This window comes from Thunnus maccoyii, chromosome 3, assembly GCF_910596095.1.
Source record: "Thunnus maccoyii chromosome 3, fThuMac1.1, whole genome shotgun sequence".
Taxonomy (NCBI): domain Eukaryota; kingdom Metazoa; phylum Chordata; class Actinopteri; order Scombriformes; family Scombridae; genus Thunnus; species Thunnus maccoyii.
This window is the reverse complement of record NC_056535.1, coordinates 26574288-26591081: the sequence shown is the minus strand read 5'-3', so window position 1 is coordinate 26591081 and position 16794 is coordinate 26574288. Positions and strand designations below refer to the sequence as shown.

The window sequence follows — 16794 nt, the reverse complement described above, 5'->3', positions numbered from 1 at the left end:
AGTAGTCTCTGACTTCCCAGGAGAACCAAAATACATTTCCAGGTTGTTTGCTTTTCTTTATTTGACTGGATAAATGAATAGAAACTCAAGTTCCAGGAAAATGCTTTCGATGTTAGATGCGGCATGTTTCATCAAGTGCTGATAGTTGGTTCAATTCAATATAAGTAGGACAAATGATGACATTTAATGTTTTCATCCCAAACTAGGATTGAGTACAATATACTGGTTTAGTATCAGCCCTGATGTTGACCTTATTAAGAGGATTGGGTATCTGTCGTAATGTGACCAATTTTCATTAACAATGATGAAAATAAGTCTAGTTCTATCCCTGACAATGTCTGATACATTGTATTTTATAAATATATTAGAACGTTTGAATAAATCAAAACCAAAATACAGTTTTAATGTCAATGTCATTATAAAATTAAGTCTTTCCGCTATGATTCATTCAGTGCTCAGATTTTAGTGTCACAGCAATACCTGAACTCATGTTATCTTAAATAAAAATGAATATAAAGACTTCCAAGCAGTGAAGTATAAAGATTTTAAAATTGGGAAAAAAAGAGCATTAGCCTGGTATTAGAGTCGCAATGATTAGTCAATTAATCGATTAGTCACAGACTATTTTGATAATTGACTCATCAGTTTGACTCATTTTTTAAGAGCATTTGTCTTAAATTCTCTGGTTCCAGCTTCTTAAATGTGAATATTTTCTGGTTTCTTTAGTTTTCTATGATAGTAAACTGAACATCTTTGAGTTGTGGACTGTTGGTCAGGACAAGACATTTTCGTTTGCATCATCAGCTTTGGGAAACAGTGACGGACACAGAAACTAATCAAGCAACTAATTGATAATGAAAATAATCATTAGTAGCAGCCTTAATTACAATCGGATCATTAGTGTGAATCAGCAAATACTGTGAATTGAGGTATCAGAATCTGCGTCAAGAGAGAAAGAGAAACGGTATCAGTGCATCTCATGCAAATACAAGGATTGCATTGGCTTGATTGATCAGACATTTCCAAGCACACAATGTCATGTTCCACACATAACGACTCATTGATACAAAATAGTATAGTCATGATTCCTGACTGATCATATATACTGCATATTTGAATAATAATCACTCTCATTGATGGTTAAGTATAAGAAATTTGTCTACAGAACAACAGACTACTTGCTGACACTTCAATAGGACCCCATGGACTGAACAAATGTACCATTGATCCCATCATAAAGAGATCAGACTACTACAGACTACTACTATACATATAAATAACATTCAATATTCTTTAGCTTTTGTAAAGAAGACTGTAGCTCAGGGTACATTTTTGACAACTTTAAACATGTCAGTTAGCAGGCTGGGGTCAACAAAAAATCTCAACGCAAACTTGCAAATCAGACTGGGAACTAAATTTAGAATCACTAGAGTAGTCTTTTCACAATCAGCAATGACAATTTTGAGAGCCTGAAAAGCTGATTCTGCTTTCACTAGTGACACCAGAGACACAGCCAGGCTTATTTGATGTAATATTTAGTGTTTGAAAAAGCCCTATGCACTTCGCTAGTGGCATCAACACTGTGGAAAAGCCTTGATTCATTTGGAAGTCAGGCACGTGGGACGCATGGCATATGCCTCCAGCAATACAGACCTCACATTACTCTTTGAATTAACCCAGTTACATTCTATATCACACACACACACACACACACACACACACACACACACACACACACACACACACACACACACACACACACACACACACACATCACTGCATTACATCTAAGCCTAAGTGCACCTTTATTAAAACCTGGCATCAAAATGCTGCTTCTAAGGAAACGTCATCATGGTTAAAGAGCTGAAATCCACTGAAAATAGCTAAATATTTGGCACTGGTTATGGTAGTAATATCATATTTTGTTATTCAAATGAGAAAATTGGTGTCAAACATTGTAATACGACCATACTTTTCATTAAATAGTTCCCATGTGAACGCAATGTCAATTCACTGGTCCATTAGAAATTTTAACTACTAAACTAAACTAAATGGAAGTTACAGATGACGATTAGGTGAGAGGAATTTTTCAACACAAGAAATATAATGCTTATTCGTTCTTTGCAGAGAGTTAGATGACAAGATTGATACCACCCACCAAGTATGAAGCTACAGCTAGCAGCTGGTTAGCTTAGCTTAGCATAAAGAATGGAAACAATGGGTAACAGCTAGCCTTAGTCTGTCCAAAAGAAAAAAAAAAACACCTCTAAAGCTCACTAATTAACACATTATATCTTCTTTGTTGAGCGAAGAATGTAGGTGTAGCAATTTGTGGTTTTACTAGGGTTATGTGCTGGACTAAGGTTTGATCCCAATGTCCCCCCTAAACCCTGAACCCTCACGGACTTAACTGATATCACCTGGTAAGTGCTTGAGTTCAAGAGGCTGCAAGGGCTCAAAATGGTATGAATAGGAATGGGACAGTACTTTGCAGCATATCATGTTATCTTGACGACACCAAAACATGTTTTGTATGATTGTGGGTTTGGGACTTTTTTATTTCACCTTTTTTTACTTTCTTCAACATGATTGACTGGAATTTGTTTTAGTGAGCTCACTTAAAACAAAAACAGAAAAGACAAAAAACCGCTCACTCATAAAGCACAGAATACATTGAACAAAGTATACAACAGATAGGTAGTATCCAACCCAGAAAATAATCATATGCTCGACAGTCAAATAAGGGACCAACTACCTGATTTCCAGGCTCTTGCCTTACAGAGTGGACCAGAGGTAGCCTAATTGTCAAATAATCCATTTACTCATTTTTTGTCAAAATAGCATCATTAATCAAAAATTAAAAGAAAAGGTTTATGAATAAACTAGGTGTTTAATATAACCTATGCTTGCATTCCTCTGATGTCATGTGTTTTTAGATGTACCATCTTAAATCCTTGTTAATGTAGTTTTTCTTTGTAAATTTAGGCATACTAGCGCACCCACTATGCCAGGCTGAACACCCATGTGCCCATTTGTTTACCTTTGTTTTTATGCTTCCGGACTTCTAACGTCACAATGGTCTGCAGAGATGTGGACTTACCGAAAGTGTGCATAAAGGGCTCAAAATGTCTGCGGGGGAGCCATCATGCACTTGACGATTTGACAGTGGGACAACCCTAAGCCCTCGTGGACTTAAAGTCTGTGAGTCCGTGAGTGTGGACATTGGGAATTCTTGGTCAGGCACAATGACTTCCTGGAGTCTCCGCTAGTTGCCTGGCAACCTCATGGTTAAAACAGCCTGAAAACAGCGTTAAAACAATGCAAGGGGCTGCGTTGGTGGGGGTGTGTTGTTTAAGATATCAGTGAGACAATGAAATACAAGAGAGGGAGTCCATTTGGAGCTATAAATTAATGCATTTAAAGGCTTATGCTTATCGCTAAACAGTGGCGTGTAATACTCACAGACAGGATTTTACAACTCTGGAAAGTTATCGCAGCAGCAACTATTTTTATCTTTTGTTGTGACGATTGTGAGGTAAACAGCAGGAACACAGCATACATGTTACAAAGTAATTCACCAGGAATGTCTGCTTACATGTATGTGATTGACCAACGTAGCACCTTGCCAGATGATGCTGTGTTGCGGCAAAAGTTGAACCAGGTTCAACATTTTTGCAGGACAACCCTACGTTGTTTTGCCAGAGCCCTCTAAGTTTAGACCACCATTGCGTCAACAGACTGACCCCATTCAAATAAATGAGAGGCCTGTGTTTTTCACGCAGAGCTAATGTCGGTCTAAACACCACCTTAGAGGTGCGGATTTTGTTACCTTTGGACAGAGCCAGGCCAAGCATTTCCCTGTTTCAGTCTTGATGCTAAGTTAAGCTACCAGTGACTATAGGATTATATTTAATGTACAGACATTAGCGTGGTATCGATCATCTCAGCTTACTCTCGGCACCAAATATCTGTCATTCCCAAAATGTTGAGTCATTCCTTTAATGACTAAAGCATAACACCTACTATACAACTCAATGCACTTACGCAGCAACACTCAGGCCTAACAATCAGGTATACAAAATAATAACTTCATATAAATACATGATATATAAATAGAATTGAGTTAAGTACTGGACATGTATTGAAAAGGGAAAGGTCCAGTTATCTTGAGCCATGAACCAGCTCTCAGTGGGAGTTAATTTGACACAAAGTGCACTTTACAGAGAATGTCTGAGAGCAGGATGGAAATAATCAACTAAGATCTATCCACACAGAAATGTGATTGATAGTGCAGTTATGAAGCACATGGGGCTCTGAGTGGACTGTATCATTAAATCAGTGGTGCTCCACTCTGAGTGATAGCTCCACATCCTGAAGTGATTTACATGTTAATACAGGTTGATCTGCTCTTCAATTCCTGCACACACTGCAAAAATTAACCATTTTATGTCATCTTTTCATGTTCATGTCTCATAGTCAAAAAGATATGCCAGTAAGGTGAAGTCCTTTGTATTTCCCGTGCAAATTTTTGTGATCAATTAATGTCCTTGGTACATGCCTTTTTCTGCATTGCCTCTAGATATCAGGACTTGTTCTTCTTCAACTCAAAAGACAGGTGCAGATACATTGGAAACATTTTTTTGAAGAATTATAGACTATTAAATCTAAATCACTGAGCAAAGGACAAGTTCAAACAGACAATTGTTGGAGTGCACTGCTAAGATCTATAGCAGCAGCTCTATGTTCTCCTTTTCTGTCTAGGAGACCAGCTCTTCTAAAGATTGGTCTTGATTTATCTTGAGAGATTAACATTAGAGCACAAGTCCTGGGTGTTCAGTCATTTCAGTCTAGGTCTAGGATATATAAACCCTTAGCAAGACCTTCAAAAAAAGATGTGGTGAAGGACTTGAGTTGCACAATCTAAGAGAGTGTTTACTAAAGGTCTTCAGCCAGATTTGAGCCCTAGAAAAACAAAAAAGCAGGCCCGAACAAGACTGGGTCTTGGGTCCACGCTTTCTTGTCCACCTTGATAGGTTACGAAGTCTGGTCTGACTTAAATTTTTACTGATCATGGGTCTGTGAAAATTTTCGATTGGACCAAACAGGACCCACGAAAGATCAGATGAGCGACATAGGCTGCAGCTTTTGTCGGGTAAAATTATAGCTACAAATTGTTGACTTGAATCAATGTGGCTTCATCATGTTAGAAACTGTGCCTGTTTTTTTTTTCTCTGTCAATTTTTCCCTGAGTCAGTCAGCCCCAGTGTGTTCCTCTACAGGCTTTATTATACCTACATTCATTAAGTGCATCACTGCCACTGAAAAAATATACAATATATATGTGGCAATTCTCCAAGAAAGAAAAGTTAGAATCCTGAAATGCTAAAATGAACCAGGAAGAGGAATGTTTGAATGTACAAGACAAGTTAAGGGCTTATTATTTTTAATTGGAAATTTTGAGCTGGGTAAGGTGAAATACAGGAACTGGAAGCAACACTTCAGCAAATTGTGAATGAGTAAAAGTGTCCATAATGTTCTGATTACAATAGAGTCATATTTCTGGTGTGTCAGTTTAGTTTAGGTCAGTGTTTTGTTTTTTGTCCATGTTGGCTTTGGGTAAGATGCTCATGGATCCTTTCAGAATAAATGAAAACCTGCATTAATTATACTCTAATGCTACTTATTTGACATATTTGACCATGCCAACGCAAGGAATGTGTTGTCTATGAATGACATATTTTGTATTTCTTGTGGGGAATTTGAAATCTCTTGTGTCTTCTAGTGGTTTATGTCATTCACTTTGACATGAATGTGTACAGTAAAAGGGCAGCTGTTATCGCTGATGCTGTATCTTTAAAATGTTCCCTGATTGGTCCTGACAGTCACTTTGAGCCAAGGGTTATAGTGCAATGATGTCTCTATTGAAATGGCAAGAGGCAAGAGAGAACAGACAAAATGGTGAAAACGCTGCCAACATAATTTAACTGTGGAATAATTACATTAGACACTTACTGAGACAATCAATTCCAGCAGCTGGTATCAACAAAAGTGACTTCCAGTGCTTTACCCTATATACAACCTCTATCATGATTAATCACAATCAGCTATAGGCTCTGAAGTACAATCAATACATTTTCAAATACTGTAGAGGTCTGAGTACATGTTGTACTGAAGCAGTGTCCCAACTCCATATTACACACTAATTCTACAAAGCATGCTTATCATTATTGTATTCTTTTTTTGCAGTTAGAATTTAAGAAATGACTTTGTCATTAGGGCTGCAATTAACGATTATTTTCATTATCGATTAAATGTCCATCAAGGTTTCCAAAAGCCCAAGATGCAGACTATTTCTTGTCTTGTCCTGACCAACAGTCCACAACCCAAAGGTATTAAATTTACTGTCATAGAACATTAAAGAAACCAGAAAATATTCACATTTATGAACATTTTAGCATTTATTCTTTTTAAAAAAAGACTTAATTTTCTGTTGATCAACTAATCAATTAATCAACTAATTGTTGCCACTCTCTAGATCATTTTGTACTGACAGACAAAACATGCTCTACCAATTGAACTGTGAATTTGTAAGACTATTGACATTTAATCTTCACAAGGAGAAAGTAAATTGTTTACTTTCTTTTTATAAGACGTTCCTAAAGCCGTCTCATCATCCACAATCTGCCAAGCAGTGAGGAGCTTCTCAGTTTCCTTTATGAATTTTATTGTCAGGCAAAAGTGTTCATCAACCAGATCAATGAAACATCAAGTGAATTTAGTAAAGAGAAGTGTGTATTTGAATATACTGAATTTTGTCACTTTTCCAGTGTGAAGAACACATGCTAAACATCTAATTAGTGTAGTATAGACTTGGAACACAGCATCTGTCTTTGGAGGGATATACAATTTTAATTGACTTCACCAACAATCACATTTTTCTTCTCCCATTACATTCATTTTTTTCCTCCAAGGCGACTTACAGTACATTATTTCCCATGCATGCACACCCATTATGACCAATTTAGGGTTCAGTATCATGCTTAAGGACATTTTGACATGTGGACAGGAGGAGCCAGGGATATAACCACCTACATTTTCTGACCTGCATAATAGTAATAGAGGCACTATGTGATTACTCTAAATTCATGTCTCACGTATTATAATTCTGCTTGTGGTCTCCCTTTCCTCCCATCTTTCTTCTTAAGATGGGGATAATGTGAAATGATCTTAAACAACGTGTTTTACAGATACAAAGCACAACGCTGTCCTTTGAACCTGTCACATGTGGTGGATCAGGTGAATCCAAGTGCAGACAGAGGCAAGAGCGGGATATGATAGAAACAAGGTATATATATTAAGACGAGAGAAAGGGAACGCAGGCCCGATAGCTGGAAACCCAGGCCAAGCTTTGGGCTCCAGTTTCCAAGCCATTGGCAGGGGTGCCAATGGCTTAGAAACTGGAACAGGCTGAGCGTCAGCAGGGGCGGCCAACGGCTCGAGAACTGGAACAGGCTGAGGGTCGGCAGAGGTGGCAGATGACTCGGGAACTGGAACAGAATGAGCTTCGGCAGAGGCAGCCGCTGGCTCGAGAATATAGGCTGGGCCTCAGTAGTGGCGCTGGGCAGTGGAGAAAGCTGACGGCCTTGGGAACCACGCTTTCTTCTGGGGGCTCCTAAACAAGGGTGAAAGGCAAGACCCATAGAAAGGGGACTGCTAGGGTTCTTCAGGGGCAGGATAAAGCAGGAGGCTAGCCATGTCGGGGCTAAAGCCAAAGCTAACAGACCTAAGCTGGAGGTTAGCCATATGCAACACAAGCTTGGAGCTGGTGAATTGCTAGGTTGCTCCAGGGAGGAGTTGGGAGAAACACAGGAAGCTGGAATGGTGGGCCTGGGAGGAACAGGGTTTAAAGTGACTTTCCACATGAAGGAAGCCACTTCCAGGGCAAACTGAGGATCCTTCTTCCAGATGGCAGTGAGTAGCCTCAAAAATTCTAGCTCTTCATCAAGAAGAATGTCTCTCGGCACACCAAAAGCCTCCCAAGTATTCGGCAGGCTGAGTGGATGAATGTCTGCTTGGTTCAAGTCTCTGGCTGGATCGTACTGTCACATGGGGGCAGAACAGGTGAACCCAAGTGCAGACAGAAGCAAGACTGGGATATGATAGAAACAAAGTATTTATTTTAAGGCAGGGGAAAAGAGAATGTAGGCCTGCAAAAGCTGGGGCTGGAAGTTGGGGACCTGGGGCTGAGACTTGGGCTGGAAGCTAGGTAGAGCAGCATTCTGGATCAGGGAAGCAGGGCTGATGTGACAGAGACCAGAGAGAGAGCAGACAGGACTACCCGAGACAGGGAAGGGAGCCAGAGTAGAGGTCTTGATTATGGAACGGGTTGCAGCTGGTGGGGCTCTGCTCTGACTCCAGCACACCTGTCTCCACTCACACAATCACACACATTGGGAAAGAGAGAGAGAGAGCCACTGGGAAAGTGGCAACAGGTAGGGAGACACAGGCCCAGAAATCGTGACAGTGCCAATGTCTCCTGTGCATAAACAATGGCAGTGAGCCCATAACAGAAAAGATAATGGAAATGATGACTGGATATAATAAACTAACCCAAAAGGCTGCCTGCTTCACTGGCGCTGGTCCGGAGAACGGATTACTGCCTCAGTATTGTCAATAAAGACAGATGGGCCAGTAACTCTACACTGTACAAGACCCAGATCACATAATTTTATCCAGCAGTGCTCATGATTTGGATTGATTTTTATTTATTTGACAGCTTTCAAGCCAAATAGCATAAATAAAGCTAATGGGATTGATAAAATTTAAGTCATGATGGTCGTCATGGAGTATTGTAAATGTATCGAGGTGTGGTGATGTGCAAAGACTGATTTATGAATGCGTTTAAATACAGTATATATGAGCAATCTTTTATGGGAAAAAAATTTATTTAATGTTCTATCATTGAATAATGGGGATAAGGACATAAGAATAAATGTTAAATTATCTGCTATATGATATACTGTTACTTTTGTGTAGGTTTTCCCATGTAGCTTTACTTAAAACAGCTTGACAGGTGGAATTGGGAGTAGATGTCAAATTATGTCAAATGATTGTATATTTTATTTCAAAATGTGTATTTTTCCACCTGTGCAAAATGAGACTTAGCTGCTCTAAACATGAATGGTGGTTAAAAGCTGAATTTTAATGTTAAGGCTTTTATTTTGACATCTTTATCGCATGTGCATTATACTTTGTTAGGCCATCCACCTTCATGCATTTTAATGTATGAGCCATACATTAGCATTTCTAAAATATTTTTTCAACTTTATCTCCTACAAGTGAAACAATATGAATCTACTGTACTTTAATTAGCAATTATGTTTTGGGAGAAAGTAATCCTGCCCTGATTATGTTTGACGTCACAAGTGTATGTACCTGATAGAGCTGCCACTAATGATTATTTTCAATCCCGAATAATATCTGATGAATTTTGATGAATTGATTAATTGTTTGATCCATAAAATGTCAGAAAATGGTGAAAAATGTGGATCACTGTTCCCCAAAGCCCAAGATTCAGTCATCACAACAGTCAGTTCACATTCATAAAAGTCTAAAGAAACTAGAAAATATTCACTCAAGACGCTGGAACCAGAGAGTTTTTTTTTTTTAATGACTCAAAACAACGAGTCAATTATCAAAATAGTTGCCAATTAATTTTCTGTCAATTGACTAATCAATTAATTGACTAATAGTTGCAGGTCTAATCTGTGACACAAACTGTTTCATTCAGGTTAGGGTCATATAGCTTGTAGTAAGGTTTAGATACTAAAATGCCTTTTACTATATAAAAAAAGACACAAACCCACGTCACCAGTGTTAGCGAAAGGCTTTATATAATCATCCATCACCCTGCACCTCACACCGAGTTTTTGCTTTGTAGTGTTTGCTGTAAATGTTAAACTACTTCAAGAGGTTGATAATGAATATAATCACTGTTTTGCAAATTTATTCTAAAAACAGCTAGTGGTTGGCAATATGTGTGTCACAAAATGTGTTTTCCAAATGTAAATTAGTCACATCTGACAGTAATTTCTAAGAAACTTAATTGACTTTTCAGAGAAGCAGCTGCTATTGGAGCAGCTGAGGTAGTCATAAACTGCATGCTGCAATTATTTTCATTGACTGAAGAACATCAATTACTTCGTATGACAACAGAAAAGACAGATTTCAGTTTCTGAATTTATATTCATATTAAACTAGAAATACCGCCTCACGATTGTATGCCTCTGCCAACCAGTCAAGTTGCAGTTTACATCCATGTCTGTCCAGACTCATATAATATTTGTAGTGATGATTTTGAAGGAATTTAATAAAATCACCACAATTTTAAGGTGGGCCCCCAAGATTAGTGTCACCAATTCAGTATCCGATCAAATGTGAAGTATGGTCACAATCTCCCCTTCTGTTTCTGAGTTATGGCATTGAATAATGGCTAGAAAAATGTTTTTGCAGAACATTAAGAGTTGACCTTTGACCTTTTGGATATAAAATATCATCACTTCATCATTTTACCCTATTAGACATTTGTGTGAGACTTTGTCATAATTAGCTTATGAATTCCTGAGTTATGGCCAAAACTGTGTTTTGTGAGGTCACAGTGATCTTGACATTTGACCTTTGAACACCAAATTCTAATGAGTTCATCCTTGAGTCCAAGTGGACGTTTGTGACAAATTTGAAGAAATTCCCTAAAGGTGTTCTTGAGATATTGCGTTCACGAGAATGAGACGGTTATACATACGGACGTACGTATGGACAGATGGATAACCCAAAAACTAAAATCAGTTCCTTTACTACCCAACATAATACAAACCTTTAAAAGTTTGTCACTACTATGAAATTAGGAAGCCTCCATGGTTGTACCTTCAAATTTAAATCCTCACATCATTTTGCAAACTTGCACTTGCATCAAATGCAAACTTGCATTTTTAAAAAGGCACCCACACACTTGCACACATGTAGATTAGCAGCATGAAACAGCTGACTGAATGCAATGTAGTGTCTCCACGTGTTACACCTGGTGAGAAATTTTACAGGCAATGTGGCAGGTGAAACAGGACAGTGCCTCAACCTACCCAGCCCCCCCCCAACCCCCTCACCAGCACCCTCAACATCAGCCCTACTCTCATATTCACATTACACAACTGTCTAACCAGATCTTGGGATGTGTTCACTCTGCCGTAGCCCTGTATATGAATTATAAACCAGCTTACGCATACTTTTGAAATCGTCCCTTATAAATTCTGAATAACCCCATACTTTAAAGATTACCATGCACATCTGAGAATTTAAATTCAATATTAAAAGATTAGAGAATATTAATATTAGACATTTTTTACATTTCCCATGAAACCTTTCATTTTCATTACCAATCCCAATCTACTTGTCTTATGTAAAACCATTAACATTAGTAAGGGAAGAAGCATATAAACACACACACACACACACACACACACACACACACTGTATGCATTTTAAAAGCTTGCATGTGTAATGACCTCAGGAATACCACCAGGAAATTTAGAGTACGCACACGAATGAAGCCACTCAAGCATCTGTAAGATGTGGTTGTGTTGTTGTGGTTAACCTTTGCCTTTGAGTATTGAACAGATGTAGTGAGAACGTCAGGCATCTGAACCATAGATGTCATTTTTATTAATAGTAAGTGTGCACCAAAATAGAGGACTCTTGCATAATAAGGTTACTTGTGGTATTAATCTTAAAACGGAGAGGAAAAAAATCCACCTTAAAACATGTGAACACACAGAGAAAGCAAGTAAAAAAGTAGTGTTGATGTAACTTGTATCCATGGATTCATTTTGTGAAGACAAAATTAAAGATGGCTTGATTAATCAGATATGTACTATGGTAACATGAAATATTAGCTAATCTTATTGTGGAGGAGGACATATAATGTGCACATGATGTAGTTAACTGTTTGCAAAAATTGGAATATATACTGTATATCACCATTATTAGCTCTTTAGCATACAATTTCGGCCAGATGTAGCAGACACAAATTTGTGCACCAATGTTTAATTAAATTCATTGACATTAACCCTTTCACTCAAACTCAAGAACTAATCAAGAGTTGGTTAGTTGGTTATCGACTTCTCCTGAGTTTGAGGCTTTAATTGTCCATAATTCAGGAAAGTTGTTTGGCATGGCACAGCATGCAGGGCTCATTGATATTATGATTATATTATATTATTATGTTTATTATTATAACTAATGAGCGCTGCCCTGCATGATCTCATTTTTTGGTTACTTTTGTTTTTTGTGTTTTTGTTTTTATCTGTGAATTAATCAGCTTTGTTTTAGAATATTTATAGATTTGGGGGTGGGAATATTGGTTTTAAAACTTCTAAAAAAAAGTGAGCCTAAAATGTAGTTATGCTTGCAAACGTCAATGGATAAATTTGACATTGTGCAGGAAAAATGGTCACAGGAGTTGAGGACAGCGTCTGTAACAGCAGTGAAGTCAAACATGTGTGGAGGGTTAACCCAGCCAGCCAGCGGGTTGTTGTTGTCAAGGTTAAAGGGAAACAGTATTAAGAGAGAGCGCTTCAGCCGGCAGGTGCGAAATCCTGCAATGTAATCCGACGGGGCAATAGCGCCCCGTCAATGTACGTCCACTACAAGTGCTTGTTTTGTCACTAACAGGCTCAGATTGTTATTATAGGTGTCTGACAACATTGTGGAAAGAAAGCGACAGGAAAATAAAACGTTTTTCTTTACCTTCCACTTAGTCTGGTCTGTTTATTGGTGTGTCTAACAAAGTATCGCTCAAAGAGAAGTCATGTTCTGAAATCTCGCGAGAGTGAGTGAGTCGTTGTCGATACAAGCTTAATATTCTTCACATTAAACATCTTCCAAATATGGTTAAGCAACTTCTTTGAACAATTTTCTTAAAATAACTGACTCACTTCACATAGTAGACTTAATTGTCACTTAATTGAATAGATATTTTTTTAGGCTACACAATTTGACTATACATTATATTAAACAGTAATGCAGAGGGAGCTTTCACACATAAGCCTCAGTCTGATGTGAGAAAAATGATTTACTAATCCAACAAAAGCTAACAGGACAGGTAGAGGACATCACAATACACCATCATAAATCAGGACCATCAGATAGACAGTAACACTCACAATACGATTACAGGACTGCTAGTGAATGTGGTGAATGTCTATTATGTTTCCCATTTAGTACTGTCTTTCATTAATGTTTCATTTAATTAAACAAATAACACCTAGAAAAGGCTTACCATGATTTGAGGTGTCCTACATCCACCTCTCTTTACTGTGCAAAAACAAAAACTGTCTCACCACATACTTTTTCTCTTTTTTTAAATAAAACCAAGTACCTTCGATGCAAAAAAAACACAAGCTGCCAGACATAATAAAATATCAAATGTATATGTACCACAGAAAATGTCAATGGAGTTTAAAGGTTACATTCAACTCATAACTTCCTTTTGCCAACATTGTATTCAGTACTTTGTCTTTCTCTGTGTGCGCACGCACCAACATATGTGTGTGTTTATGTATGTGACCTAAAGCACCAGCCTCCCGCTGAGCCTCGTGTATGGCTTTAATGTTTGCTGGTGGCTGATCGCTTCATGAGGTACACACACAAAACCGGAGTCATTTTTTTTGCCCTTGCACATACACACATCTATATCCCCAACCCAAACAAATCCCTTGAAATCTGGAAGAGAAACAGACACTCGAGAGCAGCTGCAAAACAGGATGCCCTTGAGAACAGGACACCCCACCCAACATGGCCTGAATAAACAGTTCTGTCAGAGAGCAGAGGGGTGGAGCAGAGATCAGGCACGGGACAGGGGGAGATGACATAGAGAGCGGCACTCAAAGCCAAGTTGAAGTTCAAGATGTCTTAGTATTGTGAAGTGATTGCCCTTGTTGTAAAGATGAATCAGGTACATGCTTCCTCAGCCATTCCCTGTTCATGTAACCATAACCTTAGCAAGGCTCAGTCAAGACCACGTAAGTCGAGTCTAATAGAAGTAAGTCTGAGCATCTTTTAGATCATTAAGAGCCCCAACGGACTCAAGAGACCAACAGCATGAACATAAATACAGAACAGTTCTTATTCAATATTCTTTATACTGTTGTTCAGGATGTCAACTGTGATGTGATGTCAATCATTCAGTACAGTCCTTAAGAAGATGTTTAGTAAAGTTTGAAATGTGATAGAAACACGAAACAAGGTTTTAAAAAAGGTAAATGGATCCAAACTGAAACTGAAATCAGTTGAAACCAACAGGTCTGTAGCCAGGATGTTAGAAATACTGAATATCATGAGTTCTATAAATTCCCCAAGCAGAGCCCCACCAAGAAATTATGGACTAACCCGTAACCAAACTCGGTAATAAGAGAATGGGAGTGTCTCTTTAAAAATCACAAAATTTCACATTTTACTTCTTTATTTAACTGTTCAAAAGTATTCTCTGTAAAGTTTATTGCCCATAATTATGGTCTACATGTTGTGTTTAGCTTTTTTTTGCCTTAAAAACAATCTAATCTTATGACATTATGTCTGAAATTATATCAGAATCAGCCAAACCCAATATGTGTAATATCTGTGTAATCGTAGAATGTAAAGTCCTCTTCATGTCATGAACACCCCCAAATTTTCCAGATTTAAAGAAAGACAGTATTACGGAGAAAATGATCTGAGTTTCCTGACCTGGAAACCAAAGACTGTAATAAGGAGACTAACGGCCTTGACCGAGACAAGTCAGCGTCAAAACACCCACAAGACCAAGACAAGAATAAATGTTGCCCAACCCAAGTGTTACCTTGGAATCATGACAGTTCTGCCCAGGAAATATGCCATCCTGTGACTCATTTTCTCAAGAATATTATTTGTGTCTTTGGCCAAACATGCAGACAGAAATACACGCAGTCAGTGTAATTATATATAAACAAGAAGCCTTCCTAAACTGAGGCTGACATATTGCAATAACACTCAAATATCAACATATGGCAACACAAGACAATGGACTCATTAGTTGGGTATGACAAGACATTTTGCCATAACTTAGCCTAATTAATTCTGAATATGACCTTACATTTTTTCTATCACTGTGATAGGGATTAAGCACTCAGCAGAAATTGTCAGAAATGCTCTAGTCTGCTCTTTTAAATGAAAAAAAAATTGCCTCTAAGCTGTGTGCTATAATCATATCTTGTCAGTCATCAGCCATTGTAGCCACAGGTTTCAACTATTTAAGTGTGTTTGGAAGTTATGGTAAGAAATGATGATTAATTTCACTCTTTGCAGTGCTTCAGGGTGTACTGCATTGACACTCCAAATTGCTCAGAAATCACAAGTTAAGGCTTTTGGGGCTGAAAGTAGATGGCGCAAGACGACGCAAAGGAGCCAGAGGAGTGCAGGAGGAGACAGTGGAAGCGTGGGTCGGCCCCTGAGACATGTACTGAGTGGATGTGGAATGACAGCACAAGCCCAATTAGTCTTGGATGCCAGGGCTGCTACAGGGAGGTCAGTGCAAGTGATCAAGCCATTCATGCATTCAAGCACTCGCCCGCAGGCATTCTACGCTGACTGCCTGGGTAAACTTACTACACTCTATCACTGGACTCCTGATCGCTCTCATACTGCTGCCTCTGCTCTCCGGCTCTTACTTCCTTCCTTCCTTCCTTCCTTTCTCCCGAAATGTGCTGCCTCGCCCATTCCCCGTTTCTTTCTTTTTTTCACGCTAATCCCCAGTTGCTACTCTTATCGGTCTCTCTCTTTTTTTTTCTCCGTCTCACACATTCACACTCACAAAACACACTCTCTTAAGGACATAACACACTCCATTTGAAAGCCTGTCCATGCTTTAACACTGACTGTGCCACTCCCTCTGTCCTCTACACCCTCCCACTTGTTTCCCATCCCCAGAGCTCAAATATTACCTCATCCCACTCAGAGGCAAAAGACGGCATGCGCTCCATGGATGGCTGCCCAGAGCTGCAGTTAGACACAGATCCACTGCGGCCAGCCAGACCTCCATCCTCTTCTCCAAGTGGTGAAGCCAGCAAGTCAGAGTCCGACTTGGACAAACTTCGAATCAGCCCCAGGTCCGCAGGTCTGACTCTGACCGCTGCCGATGCAGACTCAGCTGAAACTTCACTCGAGTCCTTAATGTCAGGCTTTGGATTCTGGATCACCTTGGCAGGATTGGCATCCGGCGTGCACTGTGCCATTGTTTTGGAGCTGCTGAGTGCAGCAGCTCAGGGTCCTCAGTTTCCTGCAGTGTTCTGGTTTTTGTAGACACTGGTCAGTCCAGAGAGTGATCCTGGGTCTTTTAAACGTCTAGTTGGATGTTGTGGAAAGCCAATTAATGGTAGTGCTGTAAGAGACAGAGGAATGAAATATAAGTACTGTAGACTGGGGGAATCTGCCTGTGCGCCAACAGACGCCAACTCAAACAAAGTGCTCCTGTTTGGAGGGAAAGGGAGCATGTAAGTGAGAGACTTGTTGTGCAGAGAAACAATCATCAAGATCCACCCTCCAGTTGTATCCTGTTGCCCTCCCCTTAGTGACGGGCTCCCCCTCCTTCGTCCTCTCAGCTGTGACTTTTTTCATACTTTCTCCTACCCAAATATTTTATTGTTCCTCGTATTTTATGTGGTCATGCAATTCCTGAAAGAGAATATTCCCAGTAGTCTGAAACAAAAAGGATTATATGAAACAAGAGCT

At 39.1% G+C, this 16794-nt stretch overlaps 1 protein-coding gene across 7 annotated transcripts in view; it reads right to left on the bottom strand.

The window, feature by feature from the left end:
• anks1ab (ankyrin repeat and sterile alpha motif domain containing 1Ab) overlaps positions 1-16542 on the bottom strand; it is a 43970-nt gene extending 27428 nt beyond the window's left edge. For 5 of the 7 annotated variants that reach the window (XR_006095427.1, XM_042405852.1, XM_042405855.1 and 2 more), the window contains exon 1: positions 16008-16542. Coding sequence is in view for 4 of the 7 variants with exons in the window: in XM_042405852.1 (XP_042261786.1) it covers positions 16008-16298 (291 nt within the window). In the remaining 3 variants the exon portion in view is untranslated. Of the gene's footprint in view, positions 1-3100; positions 3182-12798; positions 12853-16007 lie in introns of those variants that run through there. The other 2 variants (XM_042405858.1, XM_042405859.1) reach the window with 2 other exon arrangements.
• Positions 16543-16794: the final 252 nt, after the last annotated feature.